At 40.5% G+C, this 22670-nt stretch overlaps 1 protein-coding gene across 3 annotated transcripts in view; it reads left to right on the top strand.

The window, feature by feature from the left end:
- Positions 1–4999: 4999 nt before the first annotated feature.
- cstf2 (cleavage stimulation factor, 3' pre-RNA, subunit 2) overlaps positions 5000–22670 on the top strand; it is a 19242-nt gene continuing 1571 nt past the window's right edge. The window contains exons 1-13 of one of the 3 annotated variants that reach the window (XM_061930622.1): positions 5000–5165; positions 5347–5425; positions 7393–7562; positions 7631–7767; positions 10554–10673; positions 10765–10878; positions 14466–14583; positions 15021–15080; positions 18902–19001; positions 19067–19266; positions 20546–20670; positions 20866–20952; positions 21029–21177. In XM_061930622.1, coding sequence (XP_061786606.1) covers positions 5060–5165; positions 5347–5425; positions 7393–7562; positions 7631–7767; positions 10554–10673; positions 10765–10878; positions 14466–14583; positions 15021–15080; positions 18902–19001; positions 19067–19266; positions 20546–20670; positions 20866–20952; positions 21029–21154 — 1542 coding nt within the window. In that variant the 5' untranslated portion in view covers positions 5000–5059 and the 3' untranslated portion in view covers positions 21155–21177. The remainder of the gene's footprint in view (positions 5166–5346; positions 5426–7392; positions 7563–7630; positions 7768–10553; positions 10674–10764; positions 10879–14465; positions 14584–15020; positions 15081–18901; positions 19002–19066; positions 19267–20545; positions 20671–20865; positions 20953–21028; positions 21178–22670) is intronic. The other 2 variants (XM_061930621.2, XM_061930623.1) reach the window with 2 other exon arrangements.

Raw genomic sequence — 22670 nt, 5'->3', positions numbered from 1 at the left:
GTTTAACGTGGTTAGTGGAGCTCCCCCTGGTGTTGTGGTTATGGCGCTCATTTACGTTAAGGAAGTAGTTTGACATGTACTTCGGTATCAGGGAGGTGTAGCGGATTTTATAGATTAGGCTCAGTGCAAGTTGTTTTACTCTGTCCTCCACCCTGAGCCAGCCCACTTTGGAGAAGTGGGTAGGAGTGAGGTGTGATCTGGGGTGGAGGTCTAGAAGTAATCTGACTAGCTTGTTCTGGGATGTTTGGAGTCTAGATTTGAGGGTTTTGGAGGTGCTAGGGTACCAGGAGGTGCATGCGTAATCGAAAAAGGGTTGAACGAGAGTTCCCGCCAGAATCCTCATGGTGCTTTTGTTGACCAGAGAGGAGATTCTATAGAGAAATCCTGTCCGTTGGTTGACCTTTTTGATTACCTTGGTTGCCATTTTATCACAGGAAAGATTAGCCTCTAGAATGGAAGCTAGGTAGGTGACCTCATCCTTCCTGGTGATAACAATGTCACCCACTTTTATAGTGAAGTCACTGACTTTCTTAAGGTTGATGTGGGACCCAAACAGGATGGATTCTGTTTTACCCAAGTGTATGGATAGCTTGTTGTCAGCGAGCCAGGTGCAAGTTCTACAGAGTTCAGCATTGAGGATTTTCTCCACCTGTGACTTGTCCTTGTCTGATACCAGCAGGGCCGAGTCATCCGCAAACAGGAACAATTCACAGTCGCATGCTGATGACAAGTCGTTTATGTATATTAGGAACAGTAAAGGCCCCAATACACTGCCTTGGGGGACTCCACAGCTCACTGAGAGGGGTGGGGGGGACACGGTGCCATTCACCTCTACCACCTGTTCCCTCCCCTCCAAGTAAGATTGCATCCAGTTCCATGAGGTTTTGTCAAATCCGATTGCTCTGAGCTTATCCAACAGTATAGCGTGGTTAACGCTGTCAAAGGCCTTCTGAAGGTCCAGCATGACCATGACCACGTCCACCTCATGTTTGATGTGCTCGCTCACATAGAGAAGGCATGTGTCAGTGGAGTGGTTAGTTCTGAAGTCACATAGAGAAGGCATGTGTCAGTGGAGTGGTTAGTTCTGAAGTCACATAGAGAAGGCATGTGTCAGTGGAGTGGTTAGTTCTGAAGTCAGATAGAGAAGGCATGTGTCAGTGGAGTGGTTAGTTCTGAAGTCAGATAGAGAAGGCATGTGTCAGTGGAGTGGTTAGTTCTGAAGTCAGATAGAGAAGGCATGTGTCAGTGGAGTGGTTAGTTCTGAAGTCAGATAGAGAAGGCATGTGTCAGTGGAGTGGTTAGTTCTGAAGTCAGATAGAGAAGGCATGTGTCAGTGGAGTGGTTAGTTCTGAAGTCAGATAGAGAAGGCATGTGTCAGTGGAGTGGTTAGTTCTGAAGTCAGATAGAGAAGGCATGTGTCAGTGGAGTGGTTAGTTCTGAAGCCGGATTGGAATTTGTACATGAGTTTATTAGTAGCAAGGTAACTATCGACCTGTTCATAAACTATTTTTTCCATTACTTTCGAAATGGAACTGAGAATAGAAACAGGTCGGTAGTTGCCAGGTTCCAATTTGCTTTCTTTTTTAAAGAGGGGAGTTACTCTTGCTATCTTAAAATGTTTTGATACTTGGCCTTTTGAAATTGAGAGGTTTATTATTTTCAATAGTGTTGGTGTTGAGGATTTAGTTGTCTTAGTTCAATAGTGTTGGTGTTGAAGATTTAGTTGTCTTAGTTCAATAGTGTTGGTGTTGAGGATTTAGTTGTCTTAGTTCAATAGTGTTGGTGTTGAGGATTTAGTTGTCTTAGTTCAATAGTGTTGGTGTTGAGGATTTAGTTGTCTTAGTTCAATAGTGTTGGTGTTGAGGATTTAGTTGTCTTAGTTCAATAGTGTTGGTGTTGAGGATTTAGTTGTCTTAGTTCAATAGTGTAGATGTTGAGGATTTAGTTGTCTTAGTTCAATAGTGTTGGTGTTGAGGATTTAGTTGTCTTATAGTGTTGGTGTTGAGGATTTAGTTGTCTTAGTTCAATAGTGTTGGTGTTGAGGATTTAGTTGTCTTAGTTCAATAGTGTTGGTGTTGAGGATTTAGTTGTCTTAGTTCAATAGTGTTGGTGTTGAGGATTTAGTTGTCTTAGTTCAATAGTGTTGGTGTTGAGGATTTAGTTGTCTTAGTTCAATAGTATTGGTGTTGAGGATTTAGTTGTCTTATAGTGTTGGTGTTGAGGATTTAGTTGTCTTAGTTCAATAGTGTTGGTGTTGAGGATTTAGTTGTCTTAGTTCAATAGTGTTGGTGTTGAGGATTTAGTTGTCTTAGTTCAATAGTGTTGGTGTTGAGGATTTAGTTGTCTTAGTTCAATAGTGTAGATGTTGAGGATTTAGTTGTCTTAGTTCAATAGTGTTGGTGTTGAGGATTTAGTTGTCTTATAGTGTTGGTGTTGAGGATTTAGTTGTCTTAGTTCAATAGTGTAGATGTTGAGGATTTAGTTGTCTTAGTTCAATAGTGTTGGTGTTGAGGATTTAGTTGTCTTATAGTGTTGGTGTTGAGGATTTAGTTGTCTTAGTTCAATAGTGTTGGTGTTGAGGATTTAGTTGTCTTAGTTCAATAGTGTTGCTGTTGAGGATTTAGTTGTCTTAGTTCAATAGTGTAGATGTTGAGGATTTAGTTGTCTTAGTTCAATAGTGTTGGTGTTGAGGATTTAGTTGTCTTAGTTCAATAGTGTTGGTGTTGAGGATTTAGTTGTCTTAGTTCAATAGTATTGGTGTTGAGGATTTAGTTGTCTTATAGTGTTGGTGTTGAGGATTTAGTTGTCTTAGTTCAATAGTGTTGGTGTTGAGGATTTAGTTGTCTTAGTTCAATAGTGTTGGTGTTGAGGATTTAGTTGTCTTAGTTCAATAGTGTTGGTGTTGAGGATTTAGTTGTCTTAGTTCAATAGTGTTGGTGTTGAGGATTTAGTTGTCTTAGTTCAATAGTGTTGGTGTTGAGGATTTAGTTGTCTTAGTTCAATAGTGTAGATGTTGAGGATTTAGTTGTCTTAGTTCAATAGTGTAGATGTTGAGGATTTAGTTGTCTTAGTTCAATAGTGTAGATGTTGAGGATTTAGTTGTCTTAGTTCAATAGTGTTGGTGTTGAGGATTTAGTTGTCTTATAGTGTTGGTGTTGAGGATTTAGTTGTCTTAGTTCAATAGTGTAGATGTTGAGGATTTAGTTGTCTTAGTTCAATAGTGTTGGTGTTGAGGATTTAGTTGTCTTATAGTGTTGGTGTTGAGGATTTAGTTGTCTTAGTTCAATAGTGTTGGTGTTGAGGATTTAGTTGTCTTAGTTCAATAGTGTTGCTGTTGAGGATTTAGTTGTCTTAGTTCAATAGTGTAGATGTTGAGGATTTAGTTGTCTTAGTTCAATAGTGTTGGTGTTGAGGATTTAGTTGTCTTAGTTCAATAGTGTTGGTGTTGAGGATTTAGTTGTCTTAGTTCAATAGTGTTGGTGTTGAGGATTTAGTTGTCTTAGTTCAATAGTGTTGGTGTTGAGGATTTAGTTGTCTTAGTTCAATAGTGTTGGTGTTGAGGATTTAGTTGTCTTAGTTCAATAGTGTAGATGTTGAGGATTTAGTTGTCTTAGTTCAATAGTGTTGCTGTTGAGGATTTAGTTGTCTTATAGTGTTGCTGTTGAGGATTTAGTTGTCTTAGTTCAATAGTGTAGATGTTGAGGATTTAGTTGTCTTAGTTCAATAGTGTTGGTGTTGAGGATTTAGTTGTCTTAGTTCAATAGTGTTGGTGTTGAGGATTTAGTTGTCTTAGTTCAATAGTGTTGGTGTTGAGGATTTAGTTGTCTTAGTTCAATAGTGTAGATGTTGAGGATTTAGTTGTCTTAGTTCAATAGTGTTGGTGTTGAGGATTTAGTTGTCTTAGTTCAATAGTGTTGCTGTTGAGGATTTAGTTGTCTTAGTTCAATAGTGTTGGTGTTGAGGATTTAGTTGTCTTAGTTCAATAGTGTTGCTGTTGAGGATTTAGTTGTCTTAGTTCAATAGTGTTGCTGTTGAGGATTTAGTTGTCTTAGTTCAATAGTGTAGATGTTGAGGATTTAGTTGTCTTAGTTCAATAGTGTAGATGTTGAGGATTTAGTTGTCTTAGTTCAATAGTGTTGGTGTTGAGGATTTAGTTGTCTTAGTTCAATAGTGTAGATGTTGAGGATTTAGTTGTCTTAGTTCAATAGTGTTGGTGTTGAGGATTTAGTTGTCTTAGTTCAATAGTGTTGCTGTTGAGGATTTAGTTGTCTTATTTAATGGTGTTGATGTTGCTGGTTGATTCCGCTGAAAAACAATGTTTTTAATTAGTTGTCTTAGTTAAAAGTGTTGATGTTGCTGGTTGATTCCGCTGAAAAACAATGTTTTTATTTAGTTGTCTTAGTTAAAAGTGTTGATGTTGCTGGTTGATTCCGCTGAAAAAAAAGTTTTTTAATTAGTTGTCTTAGTTAAAAGTGTTGATGTTGCTGGTTGATTCCGCAGAAAAACAATGTTTTTATTTAGTTGTCTTAGTTAAAAATGTTGATGTTGCTGGTTGATTCCGCTGAAAAACAATGTTTTTATTTAGTTGTCTTAGTTAAAAGTGTTGATGTTGCTGGTTGATTCCGCTGAAAAACAATGTTTTTATTTAGTTGTCTTAGTTAAAAGTGTTGATGTTGCTGGTTGATTCCGCTGAAAAACAATGTTTTTAATTAGTTGTCTTAGTTAAAAGTGTTGATGTTGCTGGTTGATTCCGCTGAAAAACAATGTTTTTATTTAGTTGTCTTAGTTAAAAGTGTTGATGTTGCTGGTTGATTCCGCTGAAAAACAATGTTTTTATTTAGTTGTCTTAGTTAAAAGTGTTGATGTTGCTGGTTGATTCCGCTGAAAAACAATGTTTTTATTTAGTTGTCTTAGTTAAAAGTGTTGATGTTGCTGGTTGATTCCGCTGAAAAACAATGTTTTGGAGTTGCTTCTCAACAAGAAATCGGCGCTCGGACGTAAACAGGAAATTGTATTTTTCCTACTTCCGGTGTGTTTCATTAGTTTCTGTCCCCCGAAAATGGCGAACGTTGCTGCTGTAGCCGCTGCTGCCGCCGCCGCCGCTGCAGCCGCTGCGGCGGCGGGTCGAGACCCAGCCGTCGACCGTTCATTGAGATCGGTGTTCGGTGAGTGCATTTTCTACATTCCGTACTTGTTGACGAACACCGTGTGAGTCTTATTACATGCCTGCTAGCTAGCTGGCTAACAAGGCTATGTTAGCCAGCTAGCTGTAATAATGGCTCGAGTTTGTTAACAATGTAATTTCCTTTTTACACCAACTTCTAAGTATACATTTTTACATTTTAGTGGGCAACATTCCCTATGAAGCCACAGAGGAACAGTTAAAAGACATCTTCTCTGAAGTGGGACTTGTGGTTAGCTTCAGGTGAGTATTCATTGTTGGCGCCAGGAATCTTCAAAATGGGCTCCCAGGGGCCCCATCAAGTCATGCAAATGGGGTCCCAGGGGCCCCATCATGTCATACAAATGGGCTCCAAGGGGCCCCATCAAGTCATACAAATGGGCACCCATGGACCCCATCAAGTCATACAAATGGGGTCCCACTTTTTTGTAAGCGTTTTGAAAACATGATAAATGTATGCAATATCCTGTTATATCTCACATTCTATATTGTGTTTTTGGGGAAAAGGTTGTTGTAAACGTTATTTAATTCATTCAAAAAAACAATACAGAAGAAACAATTTTTTAGGCATATGTAAATGTATATTCAGTTATAAACATTCATTCACTTTTCCTTCATGGATCTAAACTTTACCTCTGCTTGTATTTTTTTCTATGTTTTTATTTGATAAGTTGTAGGTGAATTTAATTCAGTATAAAAGTGTAAAAGATGTTTTGCTTGGGTCATGAAGTGATGATAATGGTGTGCCAGGGCATATGACAAATGGAATTGATTATTCTCACCTGTATGTAGATCATCAGTCCTTTAAAAAGCGCCAAATCTGCACTTTCATGGCAAATAATGCCAACAAACTTAGAATTTTGCAAGTTAGTTTCAATGTCATTTAATAGAGTGGCACTCTAGCATTTCATCATTGGCTTGGTGATGGCCATAAAGTTAAAGTTAAAGTACCAATGATTGTCACACACACACTAGGTGTGGCGAGATTATTCTCTGCATTTGACCCATCACCCTTGATCACCCCCTGGGAGGTGAGGGGAGCAGTGGGCAGCAGCGATGCCGCGCCCGGGAATCATTTTGGTGATTTAACCCCCAATTCCAACCCTTGATGCTGAGTGCCAAGCAGGGAGGTAATGGGTCCCATTTTTATAGTCTTTGGTATGACTCGGCCGGGGTTTGAACTCACAACCTACCGATCTCAGGGCGGACACTCTAACCACTAGGCCACTGAGTAGGTAAGCTGTGTGTTCCCCTTTAAGAAGGTCGATATGTGGGGTGAGTGAGTGAGTGAGTTGAGAGGGAGTGCTAGCATGTTCAGGAGTGTTACTAGCATGCTGAATGTCCGCTTGGCTTTGTGGAAAACATCAATAAAGACTTGTAACAAATCGACGGCCTCGTCATTCCGACCAAAGAGCGGAACTGTAGGGGCCACTGCCAGGTAAAGTGGAGGGTGTTACCCCCGAAAATGGAAAGAAGGTCGCCCCTGCGCTCCTGGACCACAGTCTGGGAGCAGGAAAGGTGTAACAGGATGTGTCTTGGTGCCTGGTGAGGCTGGATCTTTGAACATCAGTTGTAAAGGTCTTCTTTTTCTTGGCCCGTTTACATGGCGTGCAAAACATCTTTCCATCTTCATAAGTCCGCCATTTGCTGAAAAGTAGCTCCTGAAGCCACATTTCATTGAAGCTCGGCTTCTTGGGTTTATTGCTCGCCATGACCAAAACAATAACACCCGGGAGTCCTAACACCGGAAATGCAGTATTTGTGATCCATAAAACTTTCGGCGAATCAAAATTTAAGAAATTGTACCGGAAAGTTCATTACTTTGAAGTCGACCAATAAAAACGCAATAAACGGGGCCAAAAATGTTACTCTGCAAATATAAACAAAACACCGTTTTAACCCGGAGAAAGTAGGGTCGGTAAAAGAAATCTGCGTCCCAAGGGACACGCGGACTTGAAAATGCACGTCCTTTCTGATTTCAATGTGTAAAAAGACACAAAGTGTGTTAACGTTTCGTTGTTAGCCATTGTTGTAATCTACTTATAATTCATACGCTGAATCAAATGAGAAGATAGTCTATAAATTGCACAATTACAAGTTGATGACTTATATGATACATGCCTAAACTGAATTCTATTGTTGTATACTGGTATTCATGTTATATCGCCAATGAGCAGTGGGTTATGTACATGTTCATATATTTGCATCAGGTTAGTGTATGACAGGGAGACGGGAAAACCTAAGGGTTATGGCTTCTGCGAATACCAAGACCAGGAGACCGCGCTTAGCGCCATGCGGAACCTCAACGGCAGAGAGTTCAGTGGTCGGGCCCTTCGTGTTGACAACGCAGCCAGTGAGAAAAACAAGGAAGAGCTTAAAAGTAAGTGTTGTGAAAGCCACACATGCTACGTCAGGTATGAGCATGGAAGTTGACTTTGTCCTTGACAGGTTTGGGAACTGGAGCGCCCATTATTGAGTCACCCTATGGGGACGCTGTGTCCTCAGAGGAGGCTCCGGAGTCCATCAGTCGAGCTGTGGCCAGTCTACCACCAGAACAGATGTTTGAACTCATGAAACAGATGAAGGTACTTCCATTTTTATATTCAGTCTATAGAAGGTTTACATCTTTGTAGTATGATCACACCTCATCAATAAGACTTAGAAAAAATCAATAGAAAGACTAAGGGCTGGGCAATTATATGCTCGTGATTGATGATTGTGATCAATTTGCATTTGACCTCCATCAAACATGGCAGAAGTTTCTGTTGGAAGATACCGCAGTAGTAAACCTTATTGAAGCAATCCGCCTTTATTGACCGTGGTCCTGTGTGTGTCTGTGAATGTGTGTGTGTCTGTGTAACAGTGTGTGCACGACCATTGCGACATGTTTAATGTTCAATCAGCATTGTGCCTCTTCCCCCTCACACAGCTGGAAGTGCAGTCCGAAGAAGAAAATAAAGAAATATGAGTAAAAGTAGCATAGAAGTTGAAAGAACACTTCAGTTTCAGTGCAGCTCAGCAGTAATCCTGCACATGCAGGCAGCCACACTATGTCTTTCAACTCAACTACTGTATTGGTCCCCACTGGGAGATAAACACACCCACTCAATACATCAGAAAAATGCATTTTTACATCTAAATATTTTTAAATCAAACTTTTTGTTCATGTGTCTGCAAAGATTCAACTCCTCGACATAACATGTACTAAAAAACTTTGTGTTCAACTTGTTCAAACTTGTTTTATGTGTTGGCACACTATTTTACAGTACCTCAGATTCAGACTGCACTTTAATGTACATTTATTAAATATAAGCTACAGTAGTTGGGCTTTAAAATAACTCCACTATCTGGGTCACCGCTTGCCGTCTGCCAAAGCACTGCTGAGAAGCACTAATATGTGTACAAGAAAATTAAATAATACAAATAATAATTTACCTTTTGAAAATGTTGTTTAGTAAATGTTAACTTGATATAAAAGTCTCTACACCAATGATACATTTTTCACTGCTGAATCTTTGTGATGACAAGAAAAAAACTAAATTACTTTGAGAGGAAAAAAAGTTGTTCTCTTTCCCCCCACAAAACTTACCAAAAAATGCTAAACTGTGGCATGTATTACCTGTACCTTTACTCCTCTAGTAAACACAATTATATATATGAACACAATGTTAGCATGTGTTACCTGTACCTTTACTCCTGTAGTAAACACAATTATATATATGAACACAATGTTAGCATGTATTACCTGTACCTTTACTCCTCTAGTAAACACAATTATATATATGAACACAATGTTAGCATGTGTTACCTGTACCGTTACTCCTTTAGTAAACACAATTATATATATGAACACAATGTTAGCATGTATTACCTGTACCTTTACTCCTCTAGTAAACACAATCGTGTATGTATATGAACAAAATGGCAGTTGTCAGCTGTTAGCATGTATTACTTCAATCAAATATTGCGTAAATGTCTGTTACAAGATTGTGCAGTAGTAAACAGTAGGGATGCAGTACTCTGTATAATCCTGCATGGGACAATCCGCTTGTAATAAAAAAAAAATTGTGACTTTACTCGAGATGGAATGATATAAAAATCATTGTGATATTTGCCATATCACCCAGCCCTAGAAAGGCTAGACATACTTCCACCAAGTCAGAACACAAGGTATGCTTAAATATGTGTCACATAAACAAGGTGGTTACTCCTCCCACAGTGCATAGTACAGAAAGCAGATGAGAAATGACATGATAGCATATAAATAATATAAAAAAATAGGCCTTGGCCATATGGCTGAAATTTTTTTATAATTTTTTTTTACCACTGTAAAATTGTATCACGATACAAATGTTTTATATTGGTTGATATCTATAATGACATTTTTTTAATGACCTATGGGAAATATGGACCAGGAGAACATTCTGAAATCACAAACACTTGACAACCTTTTTAAATTAAGGTGCAAAAATAAGGAATATGTCAGAGATGCTTAATAAAGTGTAACAAAATAGCGCAATGTGTGAAAATGTAAACAGAGAAACCTGGCAAGAATTTTTTTTTTCAGCTTTACTGCCAGGATGTGGTCTGTGTAACATTTATTATTCTTATTTAATTATGGAAATGAACTTGTCGTGCAGTAATTATTATTCAAATATTATTGGACCAAATTATAATTTTAAAGTAGCACATTTGTTATGTTGTTATTTTATTTATACAGTCCTGAGCTTTAGTTCCTACCTGTTGTTTCTGTACATCTGAATAGGGAAGGGATGAGGGTTGAAAAGAAAACATGAGCGCAGGGAAAGACTACGGTCCACTTGAAAAAATCCAAAAAACGTCCATCCTGTCGAGGGGACTTTTCCTGTTTTATTTTGCTCTCTGCAGCACTCATTTTTAGCTTCTTGTCTCACTCCATGCAGAGAATCAACAGTGAGACAGCAAGATGGTGCAACGAGCCTTGATAGATGGTCCTGTTATTTGATTGGCTGTTTAGCGTGTCCCTCTTATTGCTCAGTGGTCACTTCCTATTTGGCTAGCTTACCAGACCACGAGTGCCTTTGTTCATGCAACCAACCTGCTTCATTCTTTCCGTTTTTCCATCCATCCATTTTCTACCGCTTGTCCCTTTTGGGGTCGCGGGGGATGCTGGAGCCTATCTCAGCTGCTCTTTCCGTTTTATCATTATCATTATTGATATCGGTTACGTGTCTTTTAAAAAAATGTTTTTAACATTTTAATTTTATTTATTTTTTTCGGTTACGTGTCTATCCTGATTTACATGATCATTTTATCGCTAAAATGTTAGCGATTAGCTTGTTTTCTAGGAAGTGTTAATGTAATGGCATGGTAAACACTTTCCTCCCTGCAGTTGTGCGTCCAGAACAGTCCCCAGGAGGCGAGGAACATGCTTCTCCAGAACCCTCAGCTGGCTTACGCTCTGCTGCAGGCCCAGGTCGTCATGCGCATTGTCGATCCTGAAATCGCCTTGGTGAGAAACACCAACTTGCAACTGAAAACCATGGTCACTCTTTTCTTTCCACAGCTGTGCACTAATGGCACTTTTTATCCATATGTGGCAGAAAATGCTTCACCGCCAAACCACGGTCCAGTCGCTGGTCCCCAGCGGTCAAGGAGGAGCAGCAGCACCTGTCAATCCAGCACCAGCACAGCCCAACACTCAGCAGCAGCCTGTGGTATGAACTTTGCATTAGTTGAAGCGCTTACAACACTGAGTAGTCATTACATGTTAAGTCTACTGCCAAACTAGTCAGTGGTTAATACTGTATCGTATTTGTATTATTGCTATATTAGCCAATGTTGTTTTTATCCGGGTATTACACAAGCAATGAAGTACTACTACATTACACTAGCCGGTGACCTTACTATTATCACAAGGTTTTTTTTTAATTTAGTAGTTATTTTATTACCCAGCTAGTTTGGACTACCTATTGCTGTAGTACTACACAAATAGTTGATGCTACAATATTAATTGACCATTTCTGCTACATTAAGTTTATGTTAGACACATACAATCTTGAATTATTATAGAATTCTCTACATCACAGACTGCACAATGCAACATAGCAATGCAGTACTTTGACATTTGATATTATATCATTACACAAGTATATGATGTTTATTACTATAATATTACACACAAGCTAAATTTGCTGTGTTTTTACATGGGATTTTGTATTTTCTAAATAGATAAATATACATGACCCTTTTGCAGGAATTAAACATACTGGCAGTGTTTCTCCCAGAATTCCAATATACTTTCGGGGGTGCGGCCAATATGACGTTGTCATACAATTTGCATAATCTGAGACGATGCATATATATATATTTTTTTTTAGAAGGCTAAACAATGTTTTACATATAGTTACAAACAAATCTGTTATTAGTATTACCATGTTTAGCTGTGTGTTTGAATTGTTGCTACAATGAAACTAATGCTGCTCTGTGTTCTGCCCTCCCTGAATGTTGGAATTTAGTTTGCCAAATATGTCAACTGTTTTTTGAGTTAGCGATGGGGGGGCATTTGAGGTATTTTTTTGAATGAAGTTAGTGTAAAACTAAGCACACACAGGAAAGTACATCATATACACATGAAGTGCACTTACATAAAGGGATGAGGTTAAATTAATAATACAATACAGTACAATTGAACAGGAAGAAGGTTGCCGCTAATGCCTCTAGCTTAATGCTAACGTGTCAATGGACCAGCTCATTGAGATGTTTTTCCAAACTAATTACGGCCAATGATAGACTATATATTCATATGATACATTGCTTAAACTGCTTTTCACATAAAAAAAACCCCTCATTTTTAAGGATTGGCAGCTTTCATTTTGCCACAATCACTACATGTACTGGTAACCCTGCGCAGTAGTTAGTTTGCAGTGCTTTACCACAATCACTACATATACTGGTAACCCTGCGCAGTAGTTAGTTTGCAGTGATTTACCTCAATCACTACATGTACTGGTAACCCTGCGCAGTAGTTAGTTTGCAGTGATTTAACACAATCACTACATGTACTGGTAACCCTGCGCAGTAGTTAGTTTTGCCACAATCACTACATGTACTGGTAACCCTGCGCAGTAGTTAGTTTTGCCACAATCACTACATGTACTGGTAACCCTGCGCAGTAGTTAGTTTTGCCACAATCACTACATGTACTGGTAACCCTGCGCAGTAGTTAGTTTTGCCACAATCACTACATGTACTGGTAACCCTGCACAGTAGTTACCGTATTTTCCGCACTATAAGGCGCACCGGATTATTAGCCGCACCTTCAATGAATGGCATATTTCATAACTTTGTCCACCAATAAGCCGCCCCGGACTATAAGCCGCGCCTACGCTGCGCTAAAGGGAATGTCAAAAAAACAGTCAGATAGGTCAGTCAAACTTTAATAATATATTAAAAACCAGCGTTCTAACAACTCTGTCCCAAAATGTACGCAAATGTGCAATCACAAACATAGTAAAATTCAAAATAGTGCAGAGCAATAGCAACATAATGTTGCTCGAACGTTAATGTCACAACACACAAAATAAACATAGTGCTTACTTTCTGAAGTTATTCTTCATTCGTAAATCCTTCGTCTTCGGTGTCCGAAGTGAAAAGTTGGGCAAATGTGAGATCCAAAATGGCCGGTTCCGTCTCGTCGAAGTCATCGGAGTCAGTGTCACTGTTATCCAGCAGTTCTGTGAATCCTGCCTTCCGGAAAGCTCGGACCACAGTTGTGACCGAAATATCTGCCCAGGCATTTACGATCCACTGGCAGATGTTGGCGTCGTCTGGCGCTGCCTCCCTGTCTTAGTGAATGTGTGTTCGCCTTCTGTCATCCATTGTTCCCACGCAGTTAGCAGTCTAGCTTCGAATGCCCTGTTGACACCAATATCTAGCGGCTGGAGGTCTTTTGTCAATCCACCCGGAATGACGGCGAGTATTGAATTAAGCGCGTAAGCGTGTCTCTTAATGTGATGTTATGAGCTAGCAAATATAACAACTACACTACCCAGCATGCAACGATAGTTACGAGCATGCGCGGTAGCCCTGAGAAGCGTTGTATGCTGGCAGTTAGAATGTGGTTATGAGCACGCTGTGAGTAAACGTTGAGAACTCAGTTAACACGCCTCGTCTGCATTATTTATAATTAGACAGACAACACACTTAATAGGAGCCATTTTGGGGTCTTTACATAAACACACAAATGGAAATGAAACGTCACATATCCCAGCATGCACCGCGCGCTTCTTCTTCTTCCGGGGGCGGGTGGTTGCTTACAGTACAAGAAGAAGCGCTTCCTGTTCTATGGGGGCGGGTGCTTACCTTGGCGGTTGCTTGCGTAGAAGAAGAAGCGCTTCCTGCTCTACCGGGAAAAAAGATGGCGGCTGTTTACCGAAGTTGCGAGAACGAAACTTTATGAAAATGAATCTTAATATTAATCCATATATAAAGCGCACCGGGTTAAAAGCCGCACTGTCAGCTTTTGAGTAAATTTGTGGTTTTTAGGTGCGGCTAATGGTGCGGAAAATACGGTAGTATGCAGTGCTTTACCACAATCACTACATGTACTGGTAACCCTGCGCAGTAGTTAGTTTGCAGTGCTTTACCGCAATCACTACATGTACTGGTAACCCTGCACAGTAGTTAGTTTGCAGTGCTTTACCACAATCACTACATGTACTGGTAACCCTGCACAGTAGTTAGTTTGCAGTGCTTTACCACAATCACTACATGTACTGGTAACCCTGCGCAGTAGTTAGTTTGCAGTGCTTTACCACAATCACTACATGTACTGGTAACCCTGCGCAGTAGTTAGTTTGCAGTGCTTTACCACAATCACTACATGTACTGGTAACCCTGCGCAGTAGTTAGTTTGCAGTGCTTTACCACAATCACTACATGTACTGGTAACCCTGCGCAGTAGTTAGTTTGCAGTGCTTTACCACAATCACTACATGTACTGGTAACCCTGCACAGTAGTTAGTTTGCAGTACTTTACCACAATCACTACATGTACTGGTAACCCTGCGCAGTAGTTAGTTTGCAGTGCTTTACCACAATCACTACATGTACTGGTAACCCTGCACAGTAGTTAGTCTGCAGTGCTTTACCACAATCACTACATGTACTGGTAACCCTGCACAGTAGTTAGTCTGCAGTGCTTTACCACAATCACTACATGTACTGGTAACCCTGCACAGTAGTTAGTTTGCAGTGCTTTACCACTTCAGTGCTGACATTAGTCCTCAATGTATTTGATCAGGCTGGAATGCACGTCAACGGAGCACCTCCCATGATGCAGCCTCCCAACATGGGTGTAGTCCCTGGAGCCATGCCTGGACCTGGACAAGGGCCGGCCCCAGGACTGGTTGGCCCTCCAGGTAATTTTCCTCCAAGGTGTCAATTGATGTTCCAAATAATAAACTGCATCACTTTCTTTTAGAGTTAGACCACAATGTTTTGCTGCTTGTTAGTTGTTTAAAAACACCTTATTTCATTCATTCATATATGCAATGCTTTCCTTTTACTGTTATTTGTCCTGTTTTTTGGTTAAACTTGCTGAAAATGTACAACTATGATGTTCCTGCTCCTTCCTCACTGCGATCACAAGGGGGCGCCACAGCCTTGTAAAAGTGCCCTATGTGTGCTTGAATCCATCGGTTTCACTAGTCTCAATGTCCTCCACCGCCAGCTTTTCTAATGTCATTCATTTTCCATCTCATGGAAGAATATCGCCAGCACGCTTCCAAGATCCTCTTAAAGTGCCGCTTTGCTCTCTTGAGTCTTGTGTTCTTTTCTGCTTTTAATGCTGGCTCAGGAAACCTTCAGCATTCTCCCACAGGAGCGTCTGCACAAGCTGCTATGGAGCGGCCGCAAGGTATCACATGTCAGTTCTGCACACGCCAAGGTGTATGCATTTGTCCTATTCTGCATGCATTTCCAACCCTTCAATAGGCGCTGCTCTCCAGGTGCGCATTGTGTTGCCTTTCAAATCCCGGTTAGCTCCTCCAAAATGTGATTGGTCTAGGTCTTTCTACATTATTGTACAGGTCAGGGCACCATCTTCTCTTATTTACGACATTTGCAGTAAAAGTGACGCAACACATCAATTAGTTGCAGCTTTAATAACACTCCCCGTCCTGCCCCCGCAATGAAGGAAGCTCGGAGGCAAGGAGGGTTGTGGTTGCTCATTGCGCTGACACAACGTGCTCAAGCCAGATCAACAGCTATAAAACATGGTGTCTAAGGTGCGTCTTGAGGGCCATTTGCAGCACAATGTAGACTTAGAATTAAACAATTGGCTAAAATCATGGAATTATTTTTTGATGTCCACTCAGGCAAATGATGTAGATGATCTATATCTGCTGTACACATTTACTGTGTTGATACTTCCATTGTTGCCTTATTTGTATTGGACTTTATTACATGTTTGGCTAGTATTTTATTAAACAAAACCAAGTTTCTTTTAAGTAATATATACATGTATCAGAGCTGTTAGCTATTTTTGGAGTTAATCATAGAACTGGCACCCAAGTATTGATTTTGAAACGAGAATGGTTTTGAATGGAATCGTTACCCCCTAAAATGGTGTGGTGCCCAGAGCTTCCCATTTGAGATCCCTGTTTTAAAAAGACTTCACTGTTCTATTTATATCAGTAGTTGTAAAACGTTTTTCTCCCAGTACCAGCTCAGAAAACACTTGGCTCTACAAGTGCCGCCATGATGACCAACGTTGAAATGCAGTAGTGTAGTAGACCTAAGCATTCATTAAAAACAAGGCAGAGGTTTTATTTTACAAGTGTATTTAGTGTAACATTACACACAGTTTGAACAGTAACACTGTTTGAATAATTAATTTAGTCATTCTTTGGCATACCACTAGATGGACCTGTGCACCACAGTTTGAGAATCACTGTTCTATATGATTTGAAATACTTGTGGTAAGTCACATGAAGTATTCTCACTGATGCAGTGCACAATGGCGGTGGGTAGTCAGGTGCAAGCGGTCGGCAGGTCTGGTTCTGCAGTCAGGGTGTGAGGCGCTTTGATCCCACACTTTTATGGTGTTTGGCGGCTGATTGGTGTGCAGTGGGACTTGTGTAGAACTCGCAGGAGCGCTAAGACAATTAGGAGTTTGACAGGAGAATCTGGGCGAGCGAGCCATATTGCGTCCGTGAAACTGCACAAGAACTGGCCGGAGATGTGAGGAGGGTTCAGGCACCTGTGAGGGCGGTGACCACGGCAACTAGGCTCCTGTCTGTAAAAAATGAAGTACTGTGCTGGTTGACAAATGGAGCACAGAGTAATAAACAACTGCTTCAGTAGCAAAATGCATCTTTGACATGGTACTTACCTACCCACAACCCATAGTCCCATTACTTGATGCATGATAAAGTATGAAACGCTATTAACCCGTCCGGCCTTTGTTACGGCTCTGATACTACATCAAAAGGCGGAAAATTGCCTGTTCGTAGTTGTTCCTCCATTTTGTTGGGCTGTTAATACAGAACAACAACAGAGTTAAACGTCTGTTCAACAGTGTGCTCTTACTACAGTGTCAGTACATTGATCCTGTTCAAATGACAAGTGTTTAAAGAGCATAAGTCATTACAATTACTGATAAATACTTTCAATTAGGGATACATGCTGCCTATTCCCATACCGATTATCCATGAGTGAGATCGGCCGATACCAACACAGATACCGATCACATGTATTAACTACATTTTTCAAAGTATTTATGGTGAATGCTATTGACAGTTTAACAGTATCAACAAAACTATTTTCTTAGTCTTGTTTCATTACATTGAGCAAAACAAAGTAAATAGTACACAATAACTAAACTAAATGAAGTGAAGTGAATTATATTTATATAGCGCTTTTCTCTAGTGACTCAAAGCGCTTTACATAGTGAAAACCCAATATCTAAGTAACATTTAAAGCAGTGTGGGTGGCACTGGGAGCAGGTGGGTAGAGTGTTTTGCCCAAGGACACAACGGCAGTGACTAGGATGGCGGAAGCGGGGATCGAACTACCTTTGCTGTTCCTAGCATCCGTGTCACTAAAGGTAGAATTAATCTAAGTGGCAATCTAACACTGACACACCCTCTGACCGCAGCATTCCCACACCCAAAACAATAGTTAGCAGGAAGTGACTTTGCTCTTCATTGACTTTGCACCACAAGCTGTCTGTAATTTCCATGGTTGATGTCTATTTGTGTGTTTACCACCTCTCACCATGACTTTGTTCCCTCTTGTCATTGTTTTTGACACATTAGTCATAAAATACTCTGCCCACCTGGAAAAATACTCCCATCATTTCACTGTCACATTTATCTTTGTCCAAATGCACACTGATTGTTTTGCTTTCTCAGGTGGTTGTTTTGGAGTAAAACCTAAAGTGTGTTTAAAATTGCATTTTCACAATAAGAGTCCCAGGATGTAATGTTAAAATGAGGCAGATACCTGTATTCCAATTATCCTGGCACTCACTGAGGTTTTACCGTAACCTTAACCGTCAACTAGTCAAGCTCTTACCAAAAAAACTACTCTTACACGTTTGCTGGTCACATGGCCTGTTCTTACTGCTCATAATGCTTTCTCTCCCTTACCCTTTTGACTTTTTGAATAAGGTGCATCTTAGTAAGTGCTACACTGTTGTGCTAGTGCACATTCTGAGGAAAATATATTTCTCTGTTAAATGAAATGTTTAAAAATAGAAAATATATCCATAAACTTAGATGGATTAATGTTTTTTTCCCCTCATTGTATTGATAAACCTGTAATTTACAAACCTCCCCACTAAATATAGTAACTACCGGTAGTGTTTTTGTTTTTTTTCGATTTCAACCATTTACATATTGGAAAGCACAGGAAAATGTGCAATTTTACGGGTTGTCCCAACTTTTACATAAACATGTAAGAATATGGGGAGCCACTCTCATACATTTTGTCCTTTTTAATATGCTAGAACCTTCCATGGTGGCTAGCTGGCACCTTTCTAGTGGGTACTCGGTGGTGGTTTCCAAAAAATTCAAGGAATTTGAAAAGTTTCTGCAATGGAAATGGGTCTGCTTTGCACATTTTTAGCTGCTTAAACCAATCCAATGCAGGTCAATGTATGCTAAGCTACCTGAAGAAAAACATTTTTAAAATGTAATTTTATTTATTTTCTAACCTTTATTTACCCGGGAAAGTCCCATTGCGATTAAGAATGTCTTTTTCAAGGGACTCCTGCACAGCGTAGGTGCCACTTGACATCGTAGCTTCATGTTTATAGCTGACTAAGCAAATGATATATTTTGTTAATAATTCATCCGGTTTGTATTTTAGAGGTGGGAATCTTTAGGCATTTTTTATCGATTCCCTGAAATTATGAATAGATTTAGAAAAAATGGTGATTTGGATGTGAAACCATTTTTGAGCCCCCCTACAATATGCCGAGGGCCAATGAAAAAGCGAACTCAAAATGGTCCGCAGGCCGCATTATGCACACCCCTGCATTACTCACTATCCAGTGACAAATATAGTCATCTGTTACTAATGTGGACCAGTACTTTAGATAACAAACTATTTGTAGGGAAGTAGTTCACTCATTTCAAACAACTTTTTTCTTAATCAAGGTGGCGGCAGTGTATTTCTTTCTAGAGGCTTTTAAAAGCGTGCGTTTGGGTTTTCATTTTGTTCCTTCTCATTTAGGAGGAGGCGGCATCCCCCCCAGAGGTCTCCTGGGCGACGGCCCCAATGATCCCAGAGGGGGCAGCCTGCTGTCTGTCACAGGAGAGACCATTGAGCCCAAGTGAGACATTAGCACTGTTAGCGTTAGCATGCTGAGGCTTTACCAATAAAAGGTGTCTGTTTAAGTCGAGGATACATGGGGGCACCTCCTCCCCACTCTGCGGCGCCCGTGCACATGGCCCCAATGGGAGCTGGACCACCACCGGATATGAGAGGGCCTCCTATGGACATGAGAGGCCCGCCTATGGGTGAACCCCGAAACATGATGGGTGACCCAAGAGGGCCTCCTATGATGGAGCAGCGGGGACCTCCGATGGAAAACAGAGGTGAGCTCCAGCGAGTGGAAATGTTGTTTGATTATATATTATATGTCATCAGGAAACTTGAGTCCAACAGGTTGACGGTTTAAAGTAGCAGTAGAGTGGAAAACCAAGTTGCCTCTATATTATCATGTATATCTGATTTATGACACCAAAAGACTTCCAAAGTTTGCGAATAAATAAATAGAAGCCAGTCACGAGATTGTGTGACCTCATTCTAGGAAACACAGGTCTCTTCCCCATCAACAACAATGCTACTAATCAAGCAGACTTTGTGAGAGCCAACAATTATTATGAGGACATTTATAATCCAGAACCTTATATTTTTGAGCCCGAACACAAAGAGGATGAGTAACAGGTTTTGGAAGCAGTGTGATGGATGCAGTTTCATTGTGACAATATAGCATTAGCAGCATTGCTAGATGCTAAACATACAAACTAACCATTTTAAGCCATAATAAAACAAACACTTAGTATAATATTTCCACTCTCGCTGGGATGTCGACCGACAAGACGCTCACATAATTCTGTTTATGTGAAGAATCAATCACAATCCTTACAAAGGGTTAAAAGTTCCAGCAGGAAGTGTCTTTTGGGGTTTATTTCACCATCTGGAGGGATGTGAAAGTGGACCAGCTTGCTGGTCCATGGCCACATTTGTCTAGTAGCAGGTGAGAGATGCATGGATTATAATCTAGAATTGACTTTTAGCAAGTTTGAGACCAAGCAGAAGCAGACTCGATGTGTAGCAGCGTAAACTAGCATTAGCTCACTGCTATCAATGCGTCACTAAAATAGTCCGTCTGCGTTAGCGCTGATAATAACAATATCACTCATATTTGGTTCATTTTCAGGTCATCACATGTAAATGGAGTATTGTTTCTGGATGTTTTTAGAGAGTATAATGAGAGGACCCGCCATCTGTTGACTCAATTGTTCGATATTTATTTACCATTTAGAATGTATAAAAACATGTGTTCTTGTGAATGTTAAACACCACATCTCTTTTTGACTGATCTGATAATATTCACAAGTGTTACAGTCAAAGGTATTCATAGTGGAATAAGTGTTTACACATACTTTGTGGAGTGTAAACACAATTGGATATGGTGGAATGGATGAAGCGTATAAAGTCAACTTGTTTTTCCACTCTACTGCTACTTCAAAACAGAAAGTGGACAACAGACATTTTGATATGCTTACACAGCATGATATTCTTTCTCATCATCTGTGGGTCCATGGTTTTTCTAAACGTACTCTGGTGTGGCTGTGCGTCTTTCTGCAGGTCGCGATCCCAGAGCGATGGACACGCGCGGCCCTGTGGCGGCCCAGAGGGTTCCCATGGCACCAGGAATGCCAGGCCCCATCCCCCACAACATGGGCCCCAGCGTGCCACTTCCTCAGAGACTGGTAAACATTAACTTCAGTACAACTATATGTGTATGTGTTCCTATTGGCCTTTTATCTTTTAGCAGGGAAATAGCCTGCTAGCTAACAACAAACAAGCACAGTTGCTAATGCAAGGAAGGAGGAAACTAATGCTATGAGGGAAAGTCCTAAGAAATATGCCTGGGTAATCATTAGACACCTGTGTTTGTCCTGCAGGGTCCTGGCCTTCCTGGAGTCCCTCCGTCAGGAGCAGGTGGTTTCAGCCCCGGCCAGAACCAAGTTTCCACACAGGACCAAGAAAAGGTGAGAGTCACGTCTTAGAAAATGGGGTGTGGTCCTGCCACAAAGCTGATTGACTTCCCCTCTCATCACCCCGCAGGCGGCGCTGATCATGCAGGTGCTGCAGCTGACCCCAGAACAGATTGCCATGTTGCCCCCCGAGCAGAGGCAGAGCATCCTCATCCTCAAAGAGCAGATTCAGAAAACTGCAGGAGGTGCACCTTGATTGTCTGGCAGTGCAAAGGTCAGGTGGGCTAATGTTTCTTCTTGTAACATTCTCCCCATATTATCACTATATTTACATCAGTTGACAACCACTTCTTACAGTGCTGGGATAATCCTTCTCTCAGAGACTCTTGTGGTCTAGGGACTATTAGGGGTGCTCAAAAATATTAAATTATTTTATTATTATTTAATCCTATTCTAAATCGATTCCTAATTTAAAAATATATATTTTTTGAATGTATTTTTTTTTTTTTTTTAAGAATCTATTTTTAAAAAGATGTTTTTAGGTCACTTCGTTTTGTATTCTGTAACCTGTTTTGAAAAGGTTTTATTAGAATTTTTATACCAAATAAAATATTGCGGGAATTGGTTTGAATCAAGAATTGATTCTGAATGGAATTGTGAGATGCCCAAAGATTCCCACCTCAAGTGACTATAGTTTGACTTACCGTAATTATCACAAACACTTAACAACTAGACATGTGGTCATCAATCCAGCAATCAGCATCGAATGATTTTCCTGAAATAATATGTAATTACCATTGCAGAATAATGTTTTTCAATGCCCATCACAAATGCCAATGGCTGGCACTTTATTGCTGGTCCAACAGCTGACAGGCAACTAGCAGCTAACTATCTCCATACACTGTGTGGAGCCGGTTCATTAACAAGTGCAAAGTCGTTCAAAACATTTGCAAAAATGAAGGCCTTGAATGGCAATAAAAAGTGTTAAAAGCGATGTCCAGAGGCATTAAAAAGAAGATACAGCTGATGAAAAACTATTTATTTGATAAACATTGAATAATTGCGATTAGAAGTACAGTGTGAAAACTGGCGCTGCACAAAGTCAGAACATGCTAGGTCCAGTCAATGTGCTCATGCTGTGGCCAAGTCAGAACATGCTAGGTCCAGTCAATGTACTCATGCTGTGGCCAAGTCAGAACATGCTAGGTCCAGTCAATGTGCTCATGCTGTGGCCAAGTCAGAACATGCTAGGTCCAGTCAATGTGCTCATGCTGTGGCCAAGTCAGAACATGCTAGGTCCAGTCAATGTACTCATGCTGTGGCCAAGTCAGAACATGCTAGGTCCAGTCAATGTACTCATGCTGTGGCCAAGTCAGAACATGCTAGGTCCAGTCAATGTGCTCATGCTGTGGCCAAGGCGACATAAGGAATGCATGTTGGGAAAATGGGAAATGCACATTTCAGTAAAAGTGTCTGGCTGAGGCACTTTCCTAAACTTGCCCAAAGCCCGTTAACAGGAAACCTGAGAGGTGTTCTGCGGCGTGTGCAAAAAGACCTTCAAACTTGGTTGAAATCACACGTGCTATCAGCTAATCACACGTGCTATCAGCTAATCACACGTGCTATCAGCTAATCACACGTGCTATCAACTAATCACACGTGCTATCAACTAATCACACGTGCTATCAACTAATCACACGTGCTATCAACTAATCACACGTGCTATCGGCTAATCACACGTGCTATCAACTAATCACACGTGCTATCAGCTA

This window comes from Nerophis lumbriciformis, linkage group LG36 (genome assembly GCF_033978685.3).
Source record: "Nerophis lumbriciformis linkage group LG36, RoL_Nlum_v2.1, whole genome shotgun sequence".
NCBI lineage: Eukaryota > Metazoa > Chordata > Actinopteri > Syngnathiformes > Syngnathidae > Nerophis > Nerophis lumbriciformis.
Note: the sequence above shows the minus strand (reverse complement) of the source record. Positions and strands in the feature narration are given on the sequence as shown.